The sequence below is a fragment of the Anabas testudineus genome, chromosome 21 (assembly GCF_900324465.2).
Source record: "Anabas testudineus chromosome 21, fAnaTes1.2, whole genome shotgun sequence".
Classification (NCBI taxonomy): domain Eukaryota; kingdom Metazoa; phylum Chordata; class Actinopteri; order Anabantiformes; family Anabantidae; genus Anabas; species Anabas testudineus.
The window spans coordinates 4,730,756-4,749,231 of record NC_046629.1 but is presented as its reverse complement, the minus strand read 5'-3'; the positions used below and the strand labels follow the sequence as shown (position 1 = coordinate 4,749,231).

Genomic DNA, 18,476 nt, shown 5'->3' with positions numbered 1-18,476 from the left:
CCCTTCTAGTCTCAGCTACTCCTCTGACACAACTTATAGCCTCTCAAGTAAAAGGAAACTGCAGCTGAATAAATAACGTTCAACTACCACAGCTCCCACGAGCTTTGGATATGCGGTACTTCATCTGAATCTAATCAGAGCTAAAGCTGGGGAATACTAACAAGACTGTATTTTTTTAAATTGAAGAAAAATTACTAAAATATTTCTAGCATGTGTATTTAACATAGTGGGAACAGTAAAGATTTTCCAGAAAGAAACCAAATTTGTGTTGTGGAGCGGAGGCCTGCAGACGTCTCAAAATGAATCAGCTATTTTTGCAGGAGCTGAGCCTCCACTGTGGCTGCTGGGGTGTAACGTCACCTCAGAGTATGTTAGGTACCAATACCCCCTGTGTACACATCAGGAATTTATACGCTTTTCAATCTGACCCCAGTCGCGACTGAGAATAAACCACTACAATCGGCCGTTCATCCACAGAATCGATGTGTAATCCCGTCTGCCTGTAATTTGTTGCTCCGCCTCAGGTGCAGGCGGCTGGTCTCCGGTGGTGACCGACCAAGAGCCCTGGCTCCAGGTGGACCTCAGGGAGCAGATGGAGGTGACCGCTGTGGCCACACAGGGACGTTATGACAGCTGGGACTGGGTCAGCAGTTACCTGCTGCTCTACAGTGACACGGGCCGAGCGTGGAAACAGTACCGGCATGAGGACGGCGTAGGGGTGAGTCCACACTCTGGGACTACTTTCTGTATCACTTTGCATTTAACATTGATTTATTTGTGTCTGCGACTGAATGCAGCAACTTTGAATGTGTGGAAATGTTGAGATGCACAAGAAACCGAATGTGTAACGCTGATTCTGGTTATTTATGGTCAACTGGTTCATTTTAGGAAATAGGGTTATTTGCTTTCTTGTCAATAGTAAGATGAGAAGATCGATACCACTCTGTGATGTGTGCATCTTTAGCCTAAATTCAATTACACAGTTTAGGTTAGCTCTAAGAGCTCTAAGACCTTGGGTTTCCTCCTGCTTCCACTGTCAAATCAGCTTCATATTTAAAACACAGAAGCGAGATTGATAGCCTATCACTCCTCTGGTGTAACTCCCGGCAAACAAGCGAATACTGTGTTTAGATTTACTGAAAATGTGAAACAAACGACAAAGACTGCAGCGATATAAACAGCCTGTGTCACTGCTGTATTCATCCATATGCCAGACTCGGATCGTAAAGACTCTCCGGATGAATTATCACATAAAGTGGCAAGAAAAAGTATGTGAACCCTTTGGAATGGCCTGTTTTTCTGCATTAATTGATTTTCAAATGGGATCTGGTCGTTATCTAAGACAAATATAGACACGATGCGCTCAAGGCACTAAAACACAAAGAAGAGAGATTTCTTTTCTAGAGACACGTGGTTCACATCGACAGATACTTCTCTTTTAATAGCGAATGAAAATGTCTTGGTGTCAAAGTAGCTCTGACCTCTGATCTCATTTAATTGATTTGACTCCAGGTTTGCAAACTCCTGACTCCAATTAGCTTCCAGAGAAATCAGTAGCCTAGGGGTTAACTGAGTTTTTCCACCAGCACACGTTGAGTGTTTAAAAGGTGTTTTAAATAAAGACACAACATATTCGAATTGTTTGTGTGTTATAACCTTCAGCTCAGTCTGTTTGTCTACACTTGACACTTTCGTCACAATTAAATCACATTTCAGGAACAACCGAAGCAGAAAACCAGGAAATTCACAAATGTTTTCTTGCCACTGTATCAACTCTTTCTCGTGCTCTGAGCTTTGGGGACCAGCCTACATGACTTTGCAGGTCTGTGTCAGATAACACGTTTTCTGACACGTTTCAATGTGTGGGAAGTGTCTGGTGTCAATTATTATACTGCTTTTTTTATCCTCCATGTAATGTCACAATATGTTATGGCAGCCTGTACAAGAAATCACAGTTAAAAAAAAAATAGCCTCATGTTGGCACATGCCATTAATTCTTTATTGTGTTTGCCCCAGTTATGTCAAAGGCTGCTAAGAAGATGTTAAACTGTTTTTTCAGTAGTGCTCTCTAATTGGCATCCAATTAGCATAGTGTGTAGTTGCCCACTGGCACGCCATTGCTGCAAAGTGGTCTTTTTTTATTGTGTTGAAATTAAAAGAGCACACAGATGTGAGTGTGAACATTCTGTCTAGTGCTCTGTGTTGACTTGAATTATTTATCTTCCTCCCATCTATTTAAAAATTCATTATCTAAAGTACATCACAATGTAGGAATTCACACATCATGAGGTTGAATAGCTTTTAACTGTGAGCCAGGTCGAAGCCGAGCCAGAACTTTCCTGCACCGACCGTGGGACGGCTTTATTCAGTAATATGTTATTGTCATCAACACAATGAACCACAGCACCTTTCTGCTTTATTTTTTATTTCCCTGAAACAACATCATGAACTGATGTCTTGTTGTGACAGCGCGACGGCCTCGTGCACCGGCCGGGACACGCTCCAGAGCTAGCGTTAGCTGCTCTGTAGCATTTCAACAAAGGTTTATAGTTCAGCCATTTATAATGTGTTAGTCGAGGCTGCATTTGCTTTGTTATATCTATTACAAGGAGGTGATAGTAGTAATGTTAGCAGCGAAGCTAATTTAGCTTCTGGGCTCCATCATAGAGGCGGTGGGTCACGCAGCAATTAACACCAGCAGCTGAAATGAGACGTGGTCAAGTGTGGGGCTGATGAGGGCGGATGGGTCTGTGCTGGGTCTGTGCTGCGGGTTTTGTTCAGAGGCAGCTGGTTGACAGGCTCCACGCGTCTTTTAAAAACCGGATCAACAGAAGGGCCGCTTGGAGCAGACTGTGGTGGAGCTCCCGACACCGTGTCCTGTCCCGTTTTCACTTGATTTATCAGAAAACTCTCAGTTAATGGAGCTTTAAACATGAGTAATTAGAATTATATGAATTTCTTAATTCTGTTGGTTTTAAACATATCAACAAATAGCCTGATTCTTAAACACTTAAATTATGAACTGGGGTTTTTATACGTGTAATTTGCCCATTTCGGGGCCTAAGCAGCAGCTGCGCTGATGCCTCAGACTGAATGTTAAAGATTTCATGTGCCATCTGGAAAAACTGTTTCAGTGCTTTTTGTCATTTCAGATTTATAACCCAAGGTTAATTTGTTTATGTAAACAAGAAGGAAATAGCACAACTCCATTTTGTATTAAAACCAGGCTTGATTGGTCTTTATATTTAATGATGTGCATTCAGCTCACACTCACCAAATTGAAACCACACGCCTCCTCGCTCCTCTTTGGTGTCGTCGCGAACTTGGATTTTAAAACTGTGCAGGATGAATGGCAGCCAATTAGTAGGCAATCACAAATGAAAATCACACCCAGCCTGACTAACTACAACCTTCACCAAGACCTTTGCCTGATACCAACTCACATCCATCTGGCATCTTAACAAGTGAAGCTCAAAGGTAACGGCTCACTGCCAGAAATGGACCTGTGGGGTACTAATGAGAGAGGAGCAGCTGCTGAAATGACTGCTAGCTCTAAGCCACAATGAGCTAATGCTGAGCCAGATTAGCTCCAAAGAAAAATTAGCTCTGCAAAAAAAAAGCATGACAAAGGTCGACAATCCTGCGAGTATGACCCATGTGCTGCGTTTTTTTAAGAATCAAAAATTGATAGTTGTGAGAGTTGTAAAGCCAAAAGAGCAGTTTGGCCTAAAGTGTTTGGACGATTACAGAGTTTTTATGTTTTTTTCCTTAATACACCACCACGATGGACTTCAAATAGAACATTTAAGATGTGATTGAAGTGTAGATTTTATTTTAAGAGGTTTCACAACAACATGAATTCTAATTACAGCCATTTTAACCAGAGTACCTCCATTTTCAGGTGACACTGACAACAGCTGTCCAGATGTACATGTGCACTGACAGGAGTTTATATTTAACATGTTTAAATGATGCAAATCAAAGAGACTACACTGATTATTAATTGTAGTGACACAAAATAGGAAGAAACCTGTAATTTGAATGATAAATGACTTTTTCAGCCACAAATGTCTCCAGTTCTACTTGTGCTGAAGGTTCTTCTTTCATTTATAATTATAAATACTTACCACGCTCTGAATCTGGCAGGGAGCAACCAGGAGTGAATAATTAAATTTCTGGGGGGACCCCCCTCTGGTTCCACCTCTGGTTGTCAGCCTAGTCATTAAAATCTAAATTGGAGAGCATGACTAATATCTTACAGTAGTAGTTTGTAGTTTGCCAGATGTTGGTGTCAAAGCACAGTATCAGGACACTCAACACATATATAGCCTCGTGCAGGTTATCATAATGTTATTTGAATTTGTCTTGCCTGTTTTCTCAGACCTCAGAAACTGTCTGTCTCCGTCAGTCCTCTCTCTCTGGGCGTGTTCTCAGCAAAGCCTTATTAGGCACTAGAGGAACATGTGAAACAACAGGGTGGCACTCTTCTACAAGCTGATAATAACCTAATTAGTGAAAGCCAGAGGAGAACGCCTGTGAAAATGACTAATCTCTAGTCTGACTAGTCTGTGGAAGCTTTGAGGAGATGAAACGTGGACGTTTTATCACTTTGTGAACTATCGAACACAAAGAATGACTGACTTCCAAAGACTTACTCTTGAATTTCTTTCCCAGTTCGATAAAAAGGTTTCTCTGTGATAATACTTTTAAGGTAAATTCTCCAGAAATGGCAGAGCCCCGTTAACCTAATTCCCTGTATAATATATTCTATCTACTCTGTAAATTAGCTCAATAGTCTTTGCAAATATTCATACTGTATGTAGGAAGAAGAATGTATTCTCGCAGGGGGTCCAGATTACCGGCATTATCCTTGGAAAACCTTATTTAAAAGTCTCTTTTTAATGCAGCTGTGAATAAATGTGTGAAACAAAATTGCCTCCTTAAGGGGGAAATTTAAACATTAATTTTCTTGCATGTTAGCAATTCAGGTAGATGGGGATCTAACGAGGATTAAAATGTGTTTGTGTGAGTGCTAAAGAGTAATTTTCTGCTCCCAGTGGCATTGCTTTTAATAGCACAATAACACAACTTGGACTTACACGTTGATAGCGCTTCAAATGTGATACAGCCTGATCTCCGAGGAAATGGAAACAGCATTGGGAGAAAACACGAAGGCTCATTTAAGGTGTTTTTAGCAACACTAGCTGCATTGCTAAAGGAATTTGGTGCAGGTTGGAATATTTTAACACACACATGTAATGGCATGATTTATTGCAAAGGCATGCATGGTCCCCAGAGGATGGATTCCAGTGACTTTGGAGGTTGCATGACTTTTTAGAGTGTTAGGTGTAGTTGAAGTTTGTTTTTAATATTTTGCTACTCCTGCTAATTTGCGAATGAGCTGATTTTTGCTTAACCTGTGGTTCTGATTTTTAATTCCTGGCTGTAGTTTTCTCTGAAATGTTTTGTATTTATTTGCTTAAGTCAACACCAAAACAAAAATAGCCACCACAAGAACAGTCGGGAAGAAATGAACAGGCCGCCCAGTACTAATGTCAGTGAACACACAGGGCACCTGCAGAATCACCCCCCTGGACAGTGGTCGTGGTAGCTGTGCTGCTGATGTTTGCACTGTCTCAAAGCATCACTGAGCTTAAGTATAACTTCACAGAGCTGCTGGCGTGACAGCAGAGTCTTTTTTTATTAAAGCTAAACCAGAACAGTGCAGCAGACGTTAGCCAGTATAAACCCTTACAGTACAGACAGTACCTTAATACAGCCATAACTCAAATACCCTCTAACTTTATTCAATAGGTGTGGTTTGTCTGCAGATCAGCAATTGAAGTCATATTTTTACTCATGGCAAGGTCACATTCTCGTAGCATTGTCTTCCCTTGGTGTTCCTCGAGGCTGTTTAACTGGCCGATGACCTCGTGGAACATACTGTAGCGTCCTCATTGCCGGCAGCAGGATTTATCCCCCAGTGAATTGATTAAAATAAACTTTTGTGTGCCTGTGCTGTGTGCAGCATAAAGTAAAACTGACACAAGGGAGCTCATCACTGGAGAGGAAGTAAGGAGTCTTAATGAACGGGAGGGAGAATGTTCCACAGTGACAGAAACATAAATACAAATAATGAAGTCACTGTGGGGTTAGTGCTGTTTATGCAGATAAGGACCAACCTTGGTCGTCTGGCCCTTTGGAAAATCTTCTGCACCCTCAGGCCTTAATTCAGATACTGTGTCTCATCTCCCAGCAGGAACACACAGGATGCTCTGTTGTAAGTTTTTCCAAAGAGGAAAAAACCACAAACGTCACGATGATCAAGGCAGCCCCTGTGGTATTCTTGTAATGATATTGCTTTTGAATGCTAATGACTCGTGCTGACGTGTGTGAGCGTTGTTAGCTAATGAATTGTTAGAATGACTGCAGCCTCAATCAGACTTCATTGGGTTTATTAGATTTTCCAGACGTTCAGCTGGGACACAAGTGGAAAGACGGGGTTAATAATTATAATAAGAATAACAAGAAGGGTTTCATGAGCACACACACAGCAACAGTTTGTTTTCCTGCTATTTCATTTTTCAGTTTTATTTATTTATTATTATTTTTAGCTTTGGTTATTTCACATGAGGGATTTCTGTGTGTGTTGTTGTTTCACACTGGGTTGAAATGGGTCGGGCTCAGCTGGAAAAGAGAAATGTAATATATCATGTGAACTGAGTTTAACAACATTTGAATCAGAATTTGGTGACATGTGGCAGCCTGTGTTCTCATGTTGCCGGACTGATTTTGACTAATAAATAATTCCTTACGATGTGCTTTTCCAGCATTATTACTACTAGTTGTGATTGCTGCTTATCTATTCATGAATATTTTATAAGACCACATTGTAAAGAAGAAATGAAAGATTAGAAGATTTTCAGAGGCTTTAAATTGCAGCTTTTGAATGCAGAACAATCAAATAATCTTCCAGTGCGATGTGTCTTGGACAAAGCCTTAAAATACACTAACAAGGTCGTGGCCAGAGCCTTGCATGACAAGCACAGCAGCATGTTTTCATCCAAATAAAATAATAATGACTACATTTAAATTTCTGGGTGAAAACCCAAGCATTATGAATATGCATGCCTTCTTTTTTTTTTTGAGGCCAGTGTGCTTCTGTTATTTAATTTGCTCTAAATGTTGTGTGCAGTGCTACTGTAATGCATTGTCTTTGACCAAATGTGTAAGAACCAGTGCTGTGTTAATCCCCTCCTGTCCAGACATGAATCACCGCACATGTAGGGACTAGCTTAGCTTGTGCATGTTTTAAGATTGAACCACAAGGAGCCACACTCTTTAAATGGCTCAAAATTGGCGAGAGGTGCCATAAATCACCATAACAGCCTCAACAGTCTCTCTGTTGCCTTGATTATCTACCAAGAAGCAGAATACTGGTGTGTATAATGAAGCCACTGCTTTGCTTTCCACAAGCATCCGACTGTCATTTGTGCCGCTGGTCATTGTGTTTCTATTGATGCGGAAAGACAGCTGAATTATTGGCGCTGTCTGACTGTGTTGAACTGTTCACAAAAGCCTGGAGCTCCACTGTCAATGATCTATCTTTTTTTGTTCTTTATAGTACGAGTACGTATTGATTTGATATGTCACCTGCCTAGAATCGGTTATGAAGAAGCTGGTAATCAGTCATCGGAGAGGAGAAGCTGTTTGTCTCTGTTTCAGTTTCCATCTCTCATTCTCGCTCTGTTTCGTTGTTTATGTCCCCTGGCGTTGTCTGGAACAGATTGAAAGTTGAGAAGAGGTGAAAAAGAAAAAGAAGACATCTCACAAATGTACAAAGAGTTTTTTTTTTTCTTTTGGTTTTTAGCCCTGCAGGGAGGAAACACAAAACGAGAGCCCTCATTCTGCCTCTGGGTACCTTGGTGGTCATTTTTCCTCCGTCTTATGGACCTGTTTGAGCGGATATTCTCGTATTTCTACACCACACGATGATTCTTATCACTTTACATCAAATAGTATGTTCAGGGATAGGAAGAAGACTTGCCCTTGGGTTCGCCTTGTCAGCACTTTGTTATAGTCTGTGCTATTCAAGGATTTAGATTTTTATTCTGCTTATATTTCAAGTATTCAGCTAAAAACAGACTTTTCTGCTCCCTGGCGAAAATATTACTATTCACATTTGAAATGAGGTCATTTTGTTTCTCCGTGGAGCCCGGGTCATTTACATGAGGTTTCTTTTTCCCCCCACCGCCATAACCACCTTCTTTGTCCATTTCTGTCCTGCAGAGGTTTGTCGGGAATGTGAATTCAGAGGCTGTTGTACAGAACAAGCTGTCTCACCCAGTGAGAACGCGTTTCCTGCGTTTCATCCCTCTGGACTGGAACCCCAGTGGATGGATGGGCCTCAGAGTGGAGGTGTACGGCTGCTCCTACAGTGAGTAACACACACCCTGCAGTTAATAACACACTCTGAAAGCACACGAACCCTCCTAAAAGGATTGGGTCATTTATACATCCAGGTTAGCTGCTGCACTCTTGATAGAGAGTAATAAGGACTGTTATCTCTTCACTGTTGGTTTTAACACTCTGCACGATGCCCTGGACAGCACTGAAAGTCAAAAACCCAACAGCCAGGTTGTGAAACACATGTGCACGGTTATCCCTTCTCACACTTCCAGTAATGCACAGTGATTAAATGTGCTACATCAGCAGCTTAAGACAAACAGCAGCATCTGGTGATACCCGTGCTTTGGATTTGAAAGACAGCTAACTAAACAGCTGCAGGACATGAGAGCTGGCTTGTGAGATATAAGAGTTATACTAGAGAGGGTCAAAAACTTTAATTCATGTAGGTTCAAGCAGCAGAATCTGTCAGTTAATGACATTAAATGAAATTATTGTTTGTTGTAAATTAGTGGTTGAAGTTGAAATAATATATATTATATAGTAATGAATTATTAATTATGGAATGAATCACATTACCTCTATGCTACATACTATACTCCATCTTCTCAGGAAGCTGATATCACATCCGTTTTAGATTTCTTACTTTAAGTGATCCAGTATTATTGTTTATCCAGTAATTTATCTATTTAATGAAACCAAACAGTTTAACACTAATATAGTTTACCAAAGTATATATATACATAGTCTCAATAAAATATGTACAGTGACACCTTTACGACATCTCTGTAACAATGTGACCTTTACGATCTTATTTACCTGATATATAATTTACATTTAGATGTGCATATAATTCTATTGAGATGTGAATTCACAGCTTTTATTATGATAACAGAACATCTCAGTGCTGTGTCCACATCTCTGCATATAGAACTAGTAACTGGCTTTCAGATATATTTTATATGATTATAATCTTAAAAGTTAAAAGCTGTACTTTAAATACTTTTGAAAAATACTGTATGAATCATGTCTGTGTTCAGTTTTTTGTCTTTAAAGCAGATTCAGAGCATCGTGCACCAACACTGTGAGAGACTCTGGATGTTCTTGATGTGGTAGATTCAAATTGTCTCAAAAAAGAGAATCTGATAATTGACTAAAAACCATGTTCCATGGAAACAGTCTCCTATCACAAAGTGTAAATACATGATCAATTACAGTTATATTATCATTACTGATACACTCAGCATCATCTTATGCTGTTCTGTAAACATATAAAAAACACGCTCTACTGTGACTATGTTTCAGATGTAATTCTAAAACTAATTTAGATAAACACGTTTATATGACTGTTGATAATATTCCCTAAAATATAACATCTTTTGTAAATAAAGAGTTTAAATTAGATTTTTTGATAATTTTTACAATTCAACAAATCGTGGATTTAATTATTTCAAAATAAAAGCATTACAATCTCTCTGTTTTTTGGGTTTTTTTTTTTTTGCTGTTCATACCACTATATTCATGCTTTTTGTCTTTGTAGGACAGAGCAGTGTAGTGGAAAAAAACAGGTTCTTACTCTGGTTCAGAGAGGAGGCAAACAAGCATTAGACGACATCATCCCCATTACTGCAGGTTCACTCTGCAGACTGCTGTCACTTTCTGCGTCAGACTGCATCCTCATAATTCATTTCTCACAAACGTACATCCTTTTACATAGGCGGGTGCAACCTGTTTGCATCCTGATTTGGCCAGAAATAGTTTGGCAAACTTGACATTTCTTAAAATAGACTCTGATTATCTGTTCCACTCCAGTTCTCCCATCTTCCTTAAATAGAGCTCTGTCATTGGGCTGATCCACTTTCGCTTCTTAATTAATCGTATCAGAGCGAACTTGACACCCACAGCTTACTGCAACAGAAAAACAGGATTCTTCCACAACAACAACAGCAACATTCAGTTTATATGGAGGACATCACTCTGTAAAACACCGACCGTGCATGTGTGTGCATGTGCTGCACTTCATGCTTAGCTGACTCTCATCGAAGAATCTTTTTTTATTCTTAAACTTGAATTATTAGGTAATTTTAGGGGACCAATATTAAAAGAATACGTTTATATAATATCACACAAACTGGACCTCTGTGAGCAGACACTACTTGATAAAAGGATAAGCTGCTGAGACGCACAATGAAATTAATATCCTGAGCAAGCCTCAATAAAATACATGTAATGAGGATTCACTTACACACCTCTCCCACGCGATGTGGAGCAGCACTAACTAGATGAGCCAGAGAATTACTGTACTGTGAAACACTGTCAGAATATCCCACAGTGAGCAGTTTTATGATGGCCAACCACCACGCAGTAGTTAAAAGTGTTAGATAAGCAGGTGTAAAACTAATGCGTCCTCATATACTCCTACACTGGTCAATATATTTTTAGATTCATGTGTCTGCGTATGTATAAAACTGTCTTTAAATACCATATGCACAGTGTAGCTGATGGATGACTTAAGTTATAGAAACTTGTAATCTGAAATGACGGAGCAGCTTTTTCTGCTGCGTTGAAGTGTGTCTTTCTGAACAAGAATGATGTTATATAAAGGTGACACTGAAAACGCCCAGTGCCATTAACTCATCTCCAGCCATATTCTTCAGCTCCCTCTGGAATCAATTGTATAAATGAGGAGGCTGAGACAAAGAGTCAAATACTGAGATTGAGGTTCCCTTCATTTAGACTGGGAGGCAGCTGTGAGTCGGGAGCATAGCAAAAATATTAGTAAACAGAAAATCCCCTCATCACGGCGTGAAGCGCTCTGATTCGTTCATTTAGATAGGCGATTACCAGGCTGCCTCTCCTGTCTGTCTGTCTGCTGCAGCATGACAACACAGAGCATCGCGTTCAGACAGCCGCTAACAGAGTCCCGCATCTCGACTCACACTGTGATAAACCTGTGAAGTGTGTGCAGTTAGCAGCTATAGCCACTTTATACAGGAGACGGTTTGACTTGTCAAAGCAGGAAGTGCACAGGTATAAATAATTAACAATGGCTTCATTCCATTAAGTGTCCCAGTAAGCCATGTCAGCATGCACCTTGCCAGAGCCCTGGAGCTGGCTCACCTAAATGGATTTCAGCCATTATTCATGTTATTAATTCCACCTGTGCTTTTCCTGCTTTGACAAGCCAAAATCTCTGCTGTGAAAAAGGTTTATTGACTCCGCTGTGGACAGACTATTATGTTAAATGCATTTACAAGAAACCACCATTCTACTGATTATCTTGGTGCATTGAACTGAATTTCATAGGTACTAGTATTAGTCTTCCGACAGCAAGTCTGTGCTGTAAATTAAACGGTTTGTCGCCACAAGAAACAACATTTATCACAACTGTAACTGTTTGTAATTGTACTCACTGAGTTTAATTGACTGTTATAACATGTTCCTTTTTCACAACATTCACGAGAATTAACGTGATATTAATATTAGTAGCAGAATAGTGGTTATGATAAAGTAACTGAGTATATTTACTGCAGTATATCAATCACTCGTGTCGTATTTTTACTACTTCACCTTGATTAATGCATGTGAAGTCACTTTGCACCATAATCGTGTATTAAGTTTGCGTATTATATAGTATTTGTACCTGTGTTAGTAATATTTTAATGTAAGTAATATCCAATTTTGAGCTTTTATAAAGTTGCTTTAAATGTGTCAAAAATAAACCATATCAAATATCACAGGAATCTAAATGCACCAAATGTACACAGTCTTTAGGAGCATATAGTGCACGTGTGCTTGTTATGCCCTAAAAGCACAGGATGCAGTGCTAACTTTATTATTCTGCCTTTCTTTTAGAGTCATATGTGGCTGACTTTGATGGCAGAAGCTCGTTGCTGTATCGGTTCAACCAGAAGTCCATGTCGACGGTGAAGGATGTGATCTCTCTGCGGTTCAAGAGCCACCAGGCCGAGGGCGTTTTACTGCATGGAGAGGGGCAGAGAGGAGATTACATCACCCTGGAGCTTCACCGAGGACGACTGGACCTGTACCTTAACTTAGGTGAACTCTGCTTTCTTGAATGTTCCATTTCCAGGAGAATTTAGCCCCAGATGTGAGTGTTTATTTCGAAAATCACAGCTAGATTGAGAAGATATGAAGCTTTTATACGAGGTCTATTTCAAAGGATGCTGTCGTGATTGAGAGTTATCACAGCAGTGTGATGATTGTCCTGTGCACATTTAACCTCATTTCCACGTGGTAATGGAAAAGTTTCTCACAACATCCCAAAGACAGATTTGTCAGATGAAACCTTAAAAAGTGATGTGGAGGTGAGAATATCTTTAAATTTACACAGCTGATTTCCAAGCAAAGACATTTGATTGAGAACATTATGAAAAAGAGAAGAGGAAATTTGGTCAAATAACCATTAAAACAGTTCAAACCTATGGTACCTACAGATCATTTTTCCTGTATTTACCTCCATTCCAGTATACACAGGACACAATAGTGCGATAGTATGTGTGTGAGGTTTGTTGGCATTCACTCCACACCTGAGCTCAGCCTGTCTGCCCTCACTGTGGAAGATTTAAAGCAGCTGACCGTGTCCCTGCTGTTTTCTCTGTGTTCCTCCAGACGACAGCAGGCTGAGGTTCAGCAGCCGTCGTGTTGCCGTCACTGTGGGCAGTCTGCTGGATGACCAGCACTGGCACTCGGTTCATATAGAACGCTTCAACAAGCAGGTTAACCTCACCGTTGACTCCCACACGCAGCACTTTCAAACCAAAGGGGAAGGACACTCACTGGAGGTGGACTATGAGGTGAGTTCCTGCGTTTATTAAATTACATAAACTGCAAGAGAGGTAAAACAAACAGCTTTATAAATGTGAGTGTACCGCTTAATGAATTTACCCACTGAGGGCCAGACAGTGCTATTATTTTAAAAAAATGAACGTGCATTACATTTTTCTTTTCTTTCCCAGTAACTTAAGTCCACAAACCTTCCCGGGGTTAAAAGTCTTTGAGGAAACTCTGATCTGCATTTGCATAGACCCCGGAGAATAAAGCTAATTAGCCTCTGGCGTATCAAAGCGTGATGGTTGGTTACTTTTTATGTGTGCAGCGGGTTTTCACAAATGGCGATTGTTCAGCGTTTGACCTGCAGTGATGTTTAGCTCTGCAGGTCCTGCTCTGATAGTTCCTGGCTCTTCACAAAGTACCGCTTGTTCACCAGGGACGATTCTGAAGGGACGTAGAACTGCGGCTCTAAATTTAGCCTGTGGTTCCTCTGATTTATAAACTGATAAACGTTCTTAAATAATTATTCTCCTGAGCCAAAGATAGAAGAGCTAACGTTTCTGCTTTTATTTTAAGTTTTATTGAGCGTTTATCATTTTTATAAGATTAAAGTAGACACAAGGACATTTTAAGCATTTATTAATGTATATTTATATTATTTAAACAATTATAATATTTCCCATGAAGACATATTTTGTATTATTACAACAGTTTTATTCAATATGCTTCAGAGCAGATGTAATTGCTGTTAATTTATGAGAATACCCTGTTAATTTATGTACTGTATCTGGCAAATGGGTTGTAAAATGTTTGCAGCCAGCTTATTTGTTTTCTGTCCAGTCTTGCAGTACAATATTCACTTGTAGAGACTACAGCAATGTTAATTTGTTTTAATTGTCATGTGTAAACGGTGACGGCACAGATCGTGGCCTGGTTTAAAACAGAGAAAATCCACAGTGACTTAGCACTGAGCATGTTTTTGCTAATATTGCCTAAACCTAACTACAGATGGAACTGTGTACATGAACTCCAGGATCTGTTGGGACAGTTATGTGCTTTGTATCACCTCCAAAAAAGCTGTTTGAATTTCAGCCAGTGTTGAAATACAACATTCACACTCAGTCCTGGACCAGTGTCGACTCCTGCACAATAGAATAATGTCATTCCAAAACCATGGGCATTAATCTGCTGCTGTTACAGCTTCCACTCTTCTGGGAAGGCTTTCTACAAGATTTTGGAACCTGGCTGCAGAGATTTGCTCCCATTCAGCCACAAGAGCATTAGTGAGGTCTGGCACTGGTGTTGGGTGATAAGGCCTGGCTCACAGTTGGTGTTCCAGTTCAGCCAGATAGATGGGGCTGAGGTGAGGGCTCCGAGGCCAGCCAAGTTCTTCCACACAATGGATTGTGCACAAGGTCACATTATGTTGGTTAAAATAAGGTCCTCCCCAAACCACTGGAGCATTAAGATTTCCCTTTTTTTTGTTTTACCATAAAGCTCCAGACCAGAAGTCCATGTATGCATCCACAGACTCAGTGTTCAGTGTAGGTTTGGATCCTGGGAGTGGGTGTTGTTTGCTTACTTGCTAAATCATTGGCTCAGGAATGATTTAGCATGGCTGCAGGAACTGGTAGAATAATAGTGTGTGTGCCTCATGCATGTTGCAGCAATAATAGTTTTGAAAGTATATTTTAGCCTTTATTTCATAGTTTAACATGGAAGAGGGTGCGTCATGCCACAAAGGTCGCCAGCCGTCCTCAAAACCTGTGCACAGACCATTAGGCTACCAGTGCACCAGTAATTATTTAACATGCTGTTTTTTAAGGAATGTACATTTTTGTACAGTATTTGGCTCAAATTGTGATTAATCGATAATAATCGATCTTCCGCCGCGGTTTTGTGTTCATCAAAGCTGAGTTTTGGAGGCATCCCACTGCCTGGCAAACCTGGCACCTTCCTGAGGAAGAACTTCCACGGCTGCATGGAGAACCTCTACTACAACGGAATCAATATCATCGACCTGGCAAAGAGGCGCAAGCCACAGATACACAGCGTGGTAAGTTTAATATATTTACAGTTCCGATTTTTAGGCAATGTTACATACCCCTGCTGGTTCAAAACTATATAACAGTGATAGATACTGAATCATACTGTGTGTTTTGAATTCCTCTGTGGTGATTTCTTGTCATATAATAGCAACATTATATGTTATTACATCTTTAATAAGCTAAAATCATCAGCTCTTATATGACATTATTAAGATAAAGCCTCTGTATCGAGTCTAAACTTTGCAGCTTCTCTTGGAGATAACGGTTGAATCTGTGCAAATGACTTCCTGGACCCTGATATTTTTCCCTGCTTCTGTTCCAAGAACACATTTACTGCATTCAACAGCCCAGAAATGTGAGAAAGCACTATGCCATTTAAAAGCCATCGTACAGTGTAGAGCATCTCCATTAGGGATGGGAATTCATATAATGATATTTAAAGAGAGAGGGAGTGAAACATAAAGCGCACATGTGTGGGTGAGCAAGAGAAAGTGGGCGAGCGTACTGTGAGCAGGAAAGTGAAACTGTAACTTAGTTTAATTTGGTAATCATATATTGGATTTCAGTGTAATTCTATGGTTTTGCAGTATAAGGGTAAAGTGGATACATACAGTGTATAGAGCTACAGTGCAGACTGGAGACTCTGCTGAGAATGACAACCGGAGATTAACATGTGACAGCTGTCTGGTATAAAATGAATGTGGGCTGAATGTGTGCTCATATAAATGTCACTTGACAGGCGTCTACGATGTTTGTTCCATTAACTCAACTCAAGAGGTCATCTGTTTTCAGGCAAAGGTTTAGAAATAAGGTATTTTAAACGACAGCAGCATAAACAGCCATGTACTGTATCTGCAGGATAGTATTCACATGTTATAAATTCCCTCAAGATTATTGCTGAACTTGTTGAACTACTGGTTCGTCCGGTGTCACTTCAGCCAGTTATATCGGATGCTTCATTTTTAATTCCAATGCATTAAACACTGTCCAGCAATGGCTGAAATGAGTTTCCTTCACAATTAGAGATAAAGTGCACAGCTCTGACATCCAAAGGGGGCTCCGGGTTGATGCTCCTTCATGTCAAAAGGAGTTAGGAGAGAGATTTGTGTGGACCACTGATCAGGAAGCCTCCTGGACAATTTTCCTTTAGGGGATTTTTCCGGCACCTCCATCTGGAGAGAATACAGTTTGAATTTCATCTGGCTTGGATGAGAGGGATGTCTGGACTACCCTGATTAGCCCGCTGCCACTAAGACCCAACTCCAGATAAGCTGCAGAAAATGGATGGCCGCACGGAGAATGTTAACAGCTGCTAATTAGCACTAAACACAGTGTATAGCTGAGTGTGGAGGGAATGTTATTTGTTTTACTGGTCATAAAGAACCGCACGGTGCCAGGCGAAAGGTCGGGACCAGCAATTCTGGGGGACATGGATCACGACATCATGGTGGCAGGAAATTGCCAAAGTCAATAAGATACATCATCTGGGGACCATGAATGCCAGAACAAACTGTTACTGTGATCCATCTTAATATCTCAACTTATTTCTACCTGAACTGAAGTGACGGACCAACAAACCAAAGCTAACGTCCACTAGGGAAAAACTGAAAGACTGATATTGAAAGAGTAGTAAAGGAGGCAATCCATGTCAAAGTGGAACAGCCATCACTTAGCAGAGGGGGTGGTCTACGACATCACTTAACACCCATTTACTGTACATGCAGTCGTGGGATCGCTTTCCCTGCAGTTTACCAGCAGTTCACAGATTTATTGACACACGTGATGGTCGGCTGAACAATAATTCACACATGACCTCAGCAACCCTCAATACAGTGGCAAGAAAAAGTATGTGAACCTTTTCTAATTTCATGGTTTTCTGATCATTGATGTCTTTATTTAGAACAAGCACAAAAATCTCAGAAGGCTAGTGGAAAAAGTATGTGAACCCTTCAAATTAATGACCTTTTCCACCTTTATGTAAATCAACCATTCTTTTGGTGAAGCATGTGGTGGTTTTTCTCAGTCGCAGTAGCTCTAGTCCACACCTTCAAACTAGTTTTCTTAACTTATGCTAACACCTGACTCCAATTAGCTTTTTTGAGGTCATTATTCAAAGGGTTCTTTTTCCACTCGCACTGTGAGATTTTAATAATTGTTCTCAATAAAGACATGAAAGATTTTTGTGTTATTCTTTTAGGTACATTATATTTGTTAATACTCTTGACTTAGATGACGGTCAGGTCACATTTTATGATAAATGAATGCAGATTTTCAAGAACCTCTCACACTTTTGGGATTAGCATCCCCAGGTCCATGCAGCTGGTGTGGCTAATCACAACAAAGAGGAATAAAAGTTTATTTCCCTTTGTTGTTTGTTTTCATGGCGATAGTTAACTAGTGACATTTAATGTATTCTGGTCAGTAATTGAAGAGAGAATATCGTGCAAACAATCATTACATCTGTTGTGATCCTAACCACTATCATTAAATCCAAGTGTGTGAATGGCTTCATTTAGAGAGTCAACCTCCTACACAAATCAGACCGGTCGGCCAAACAGCCACAAGCCACATCTCATCTACACCCCCTGCCTTTAATGTCTGATTGCTGCATTAGAAAGACCTTCACTGACAACAGAAGAAGAGAGGCAGAGAGGGAGACCGTGATGATGGAAGTTGTAATGGAATTTCAATGGGACAATCTTCCTGAGGTTGATGGAGGAACCACATTGAGAGTCAAAAAGCTGTGATTGCTCTGCCCTGCCCTGCAGGCACCGGTACTGATAGGACTCTGACCTCAGCAGACATGACGAGTCTGTGTGTGAATGTACCTAACATGACTGCAGCACTGCTCAGAATTCAACTGAAAATGCAAACTTAAATGTATTTTATCTTGGCCGCTCCACCGCACTGGTTTGGAGCCAATACATTTCAAATCATTTCATGGCTTTGGGAACTTGGATGAGGTGTTTTTCTGATTTATACTTTGGAGTTTACACTGCTCCTGAGCCAGGAGTTATTCACTTTAAAAAAGCGACAGTAAGAATTATTAACTCCATATGACATTATTCAAATGTTATGAATTCATATTTTCATCACAGTAACATAAATAGCTGATGCTAATCATTTACAAAAAATCTGTTTAGCTGGTTAAAGGTTTGATGTAATTATTTCAGTTGGGGTTAGACGGGTTTTGGCCTTGCTCACGGTTCTTGACCATCTGTTCCTTTT

The 18,476-nt window shown here is 40.3% G+C and overlaps 1 protein-coding gene across 1 annotated transcript in view; it reads left to right on the top strand.

Moving 5' to 3' along the window:
* The window catches only part of cntnap5a (contactin associated protein family member 5a), a 72,897-nt gene that overhangs the window by 16,159 nt on the left and 38,262 nt on the right, over nt 1-18,476 (top strand). Inside the window, exons 3-7 of the mRNA XM_026375697.1 lie at nt 525-718; nt 8,290-8,437; nt 12,262-12,465; nt 13,039-13,223; nt 15,113-15,256. Of these exons, the coding sequence (XP_026231482.1) occupies nt 525-718; nt 8,290-8,437; nt 12,262-12,465; nt 13,039-13,223; nt 15,113-15,256 (875 nt within the window). The remainder of the gene's footprint in view (nt 1-524; nt 719-8,289; nt 8,438-12,261; nt 12,466-13,038; nt 13,224-15,112; nt 15,257-18,476) is intronic.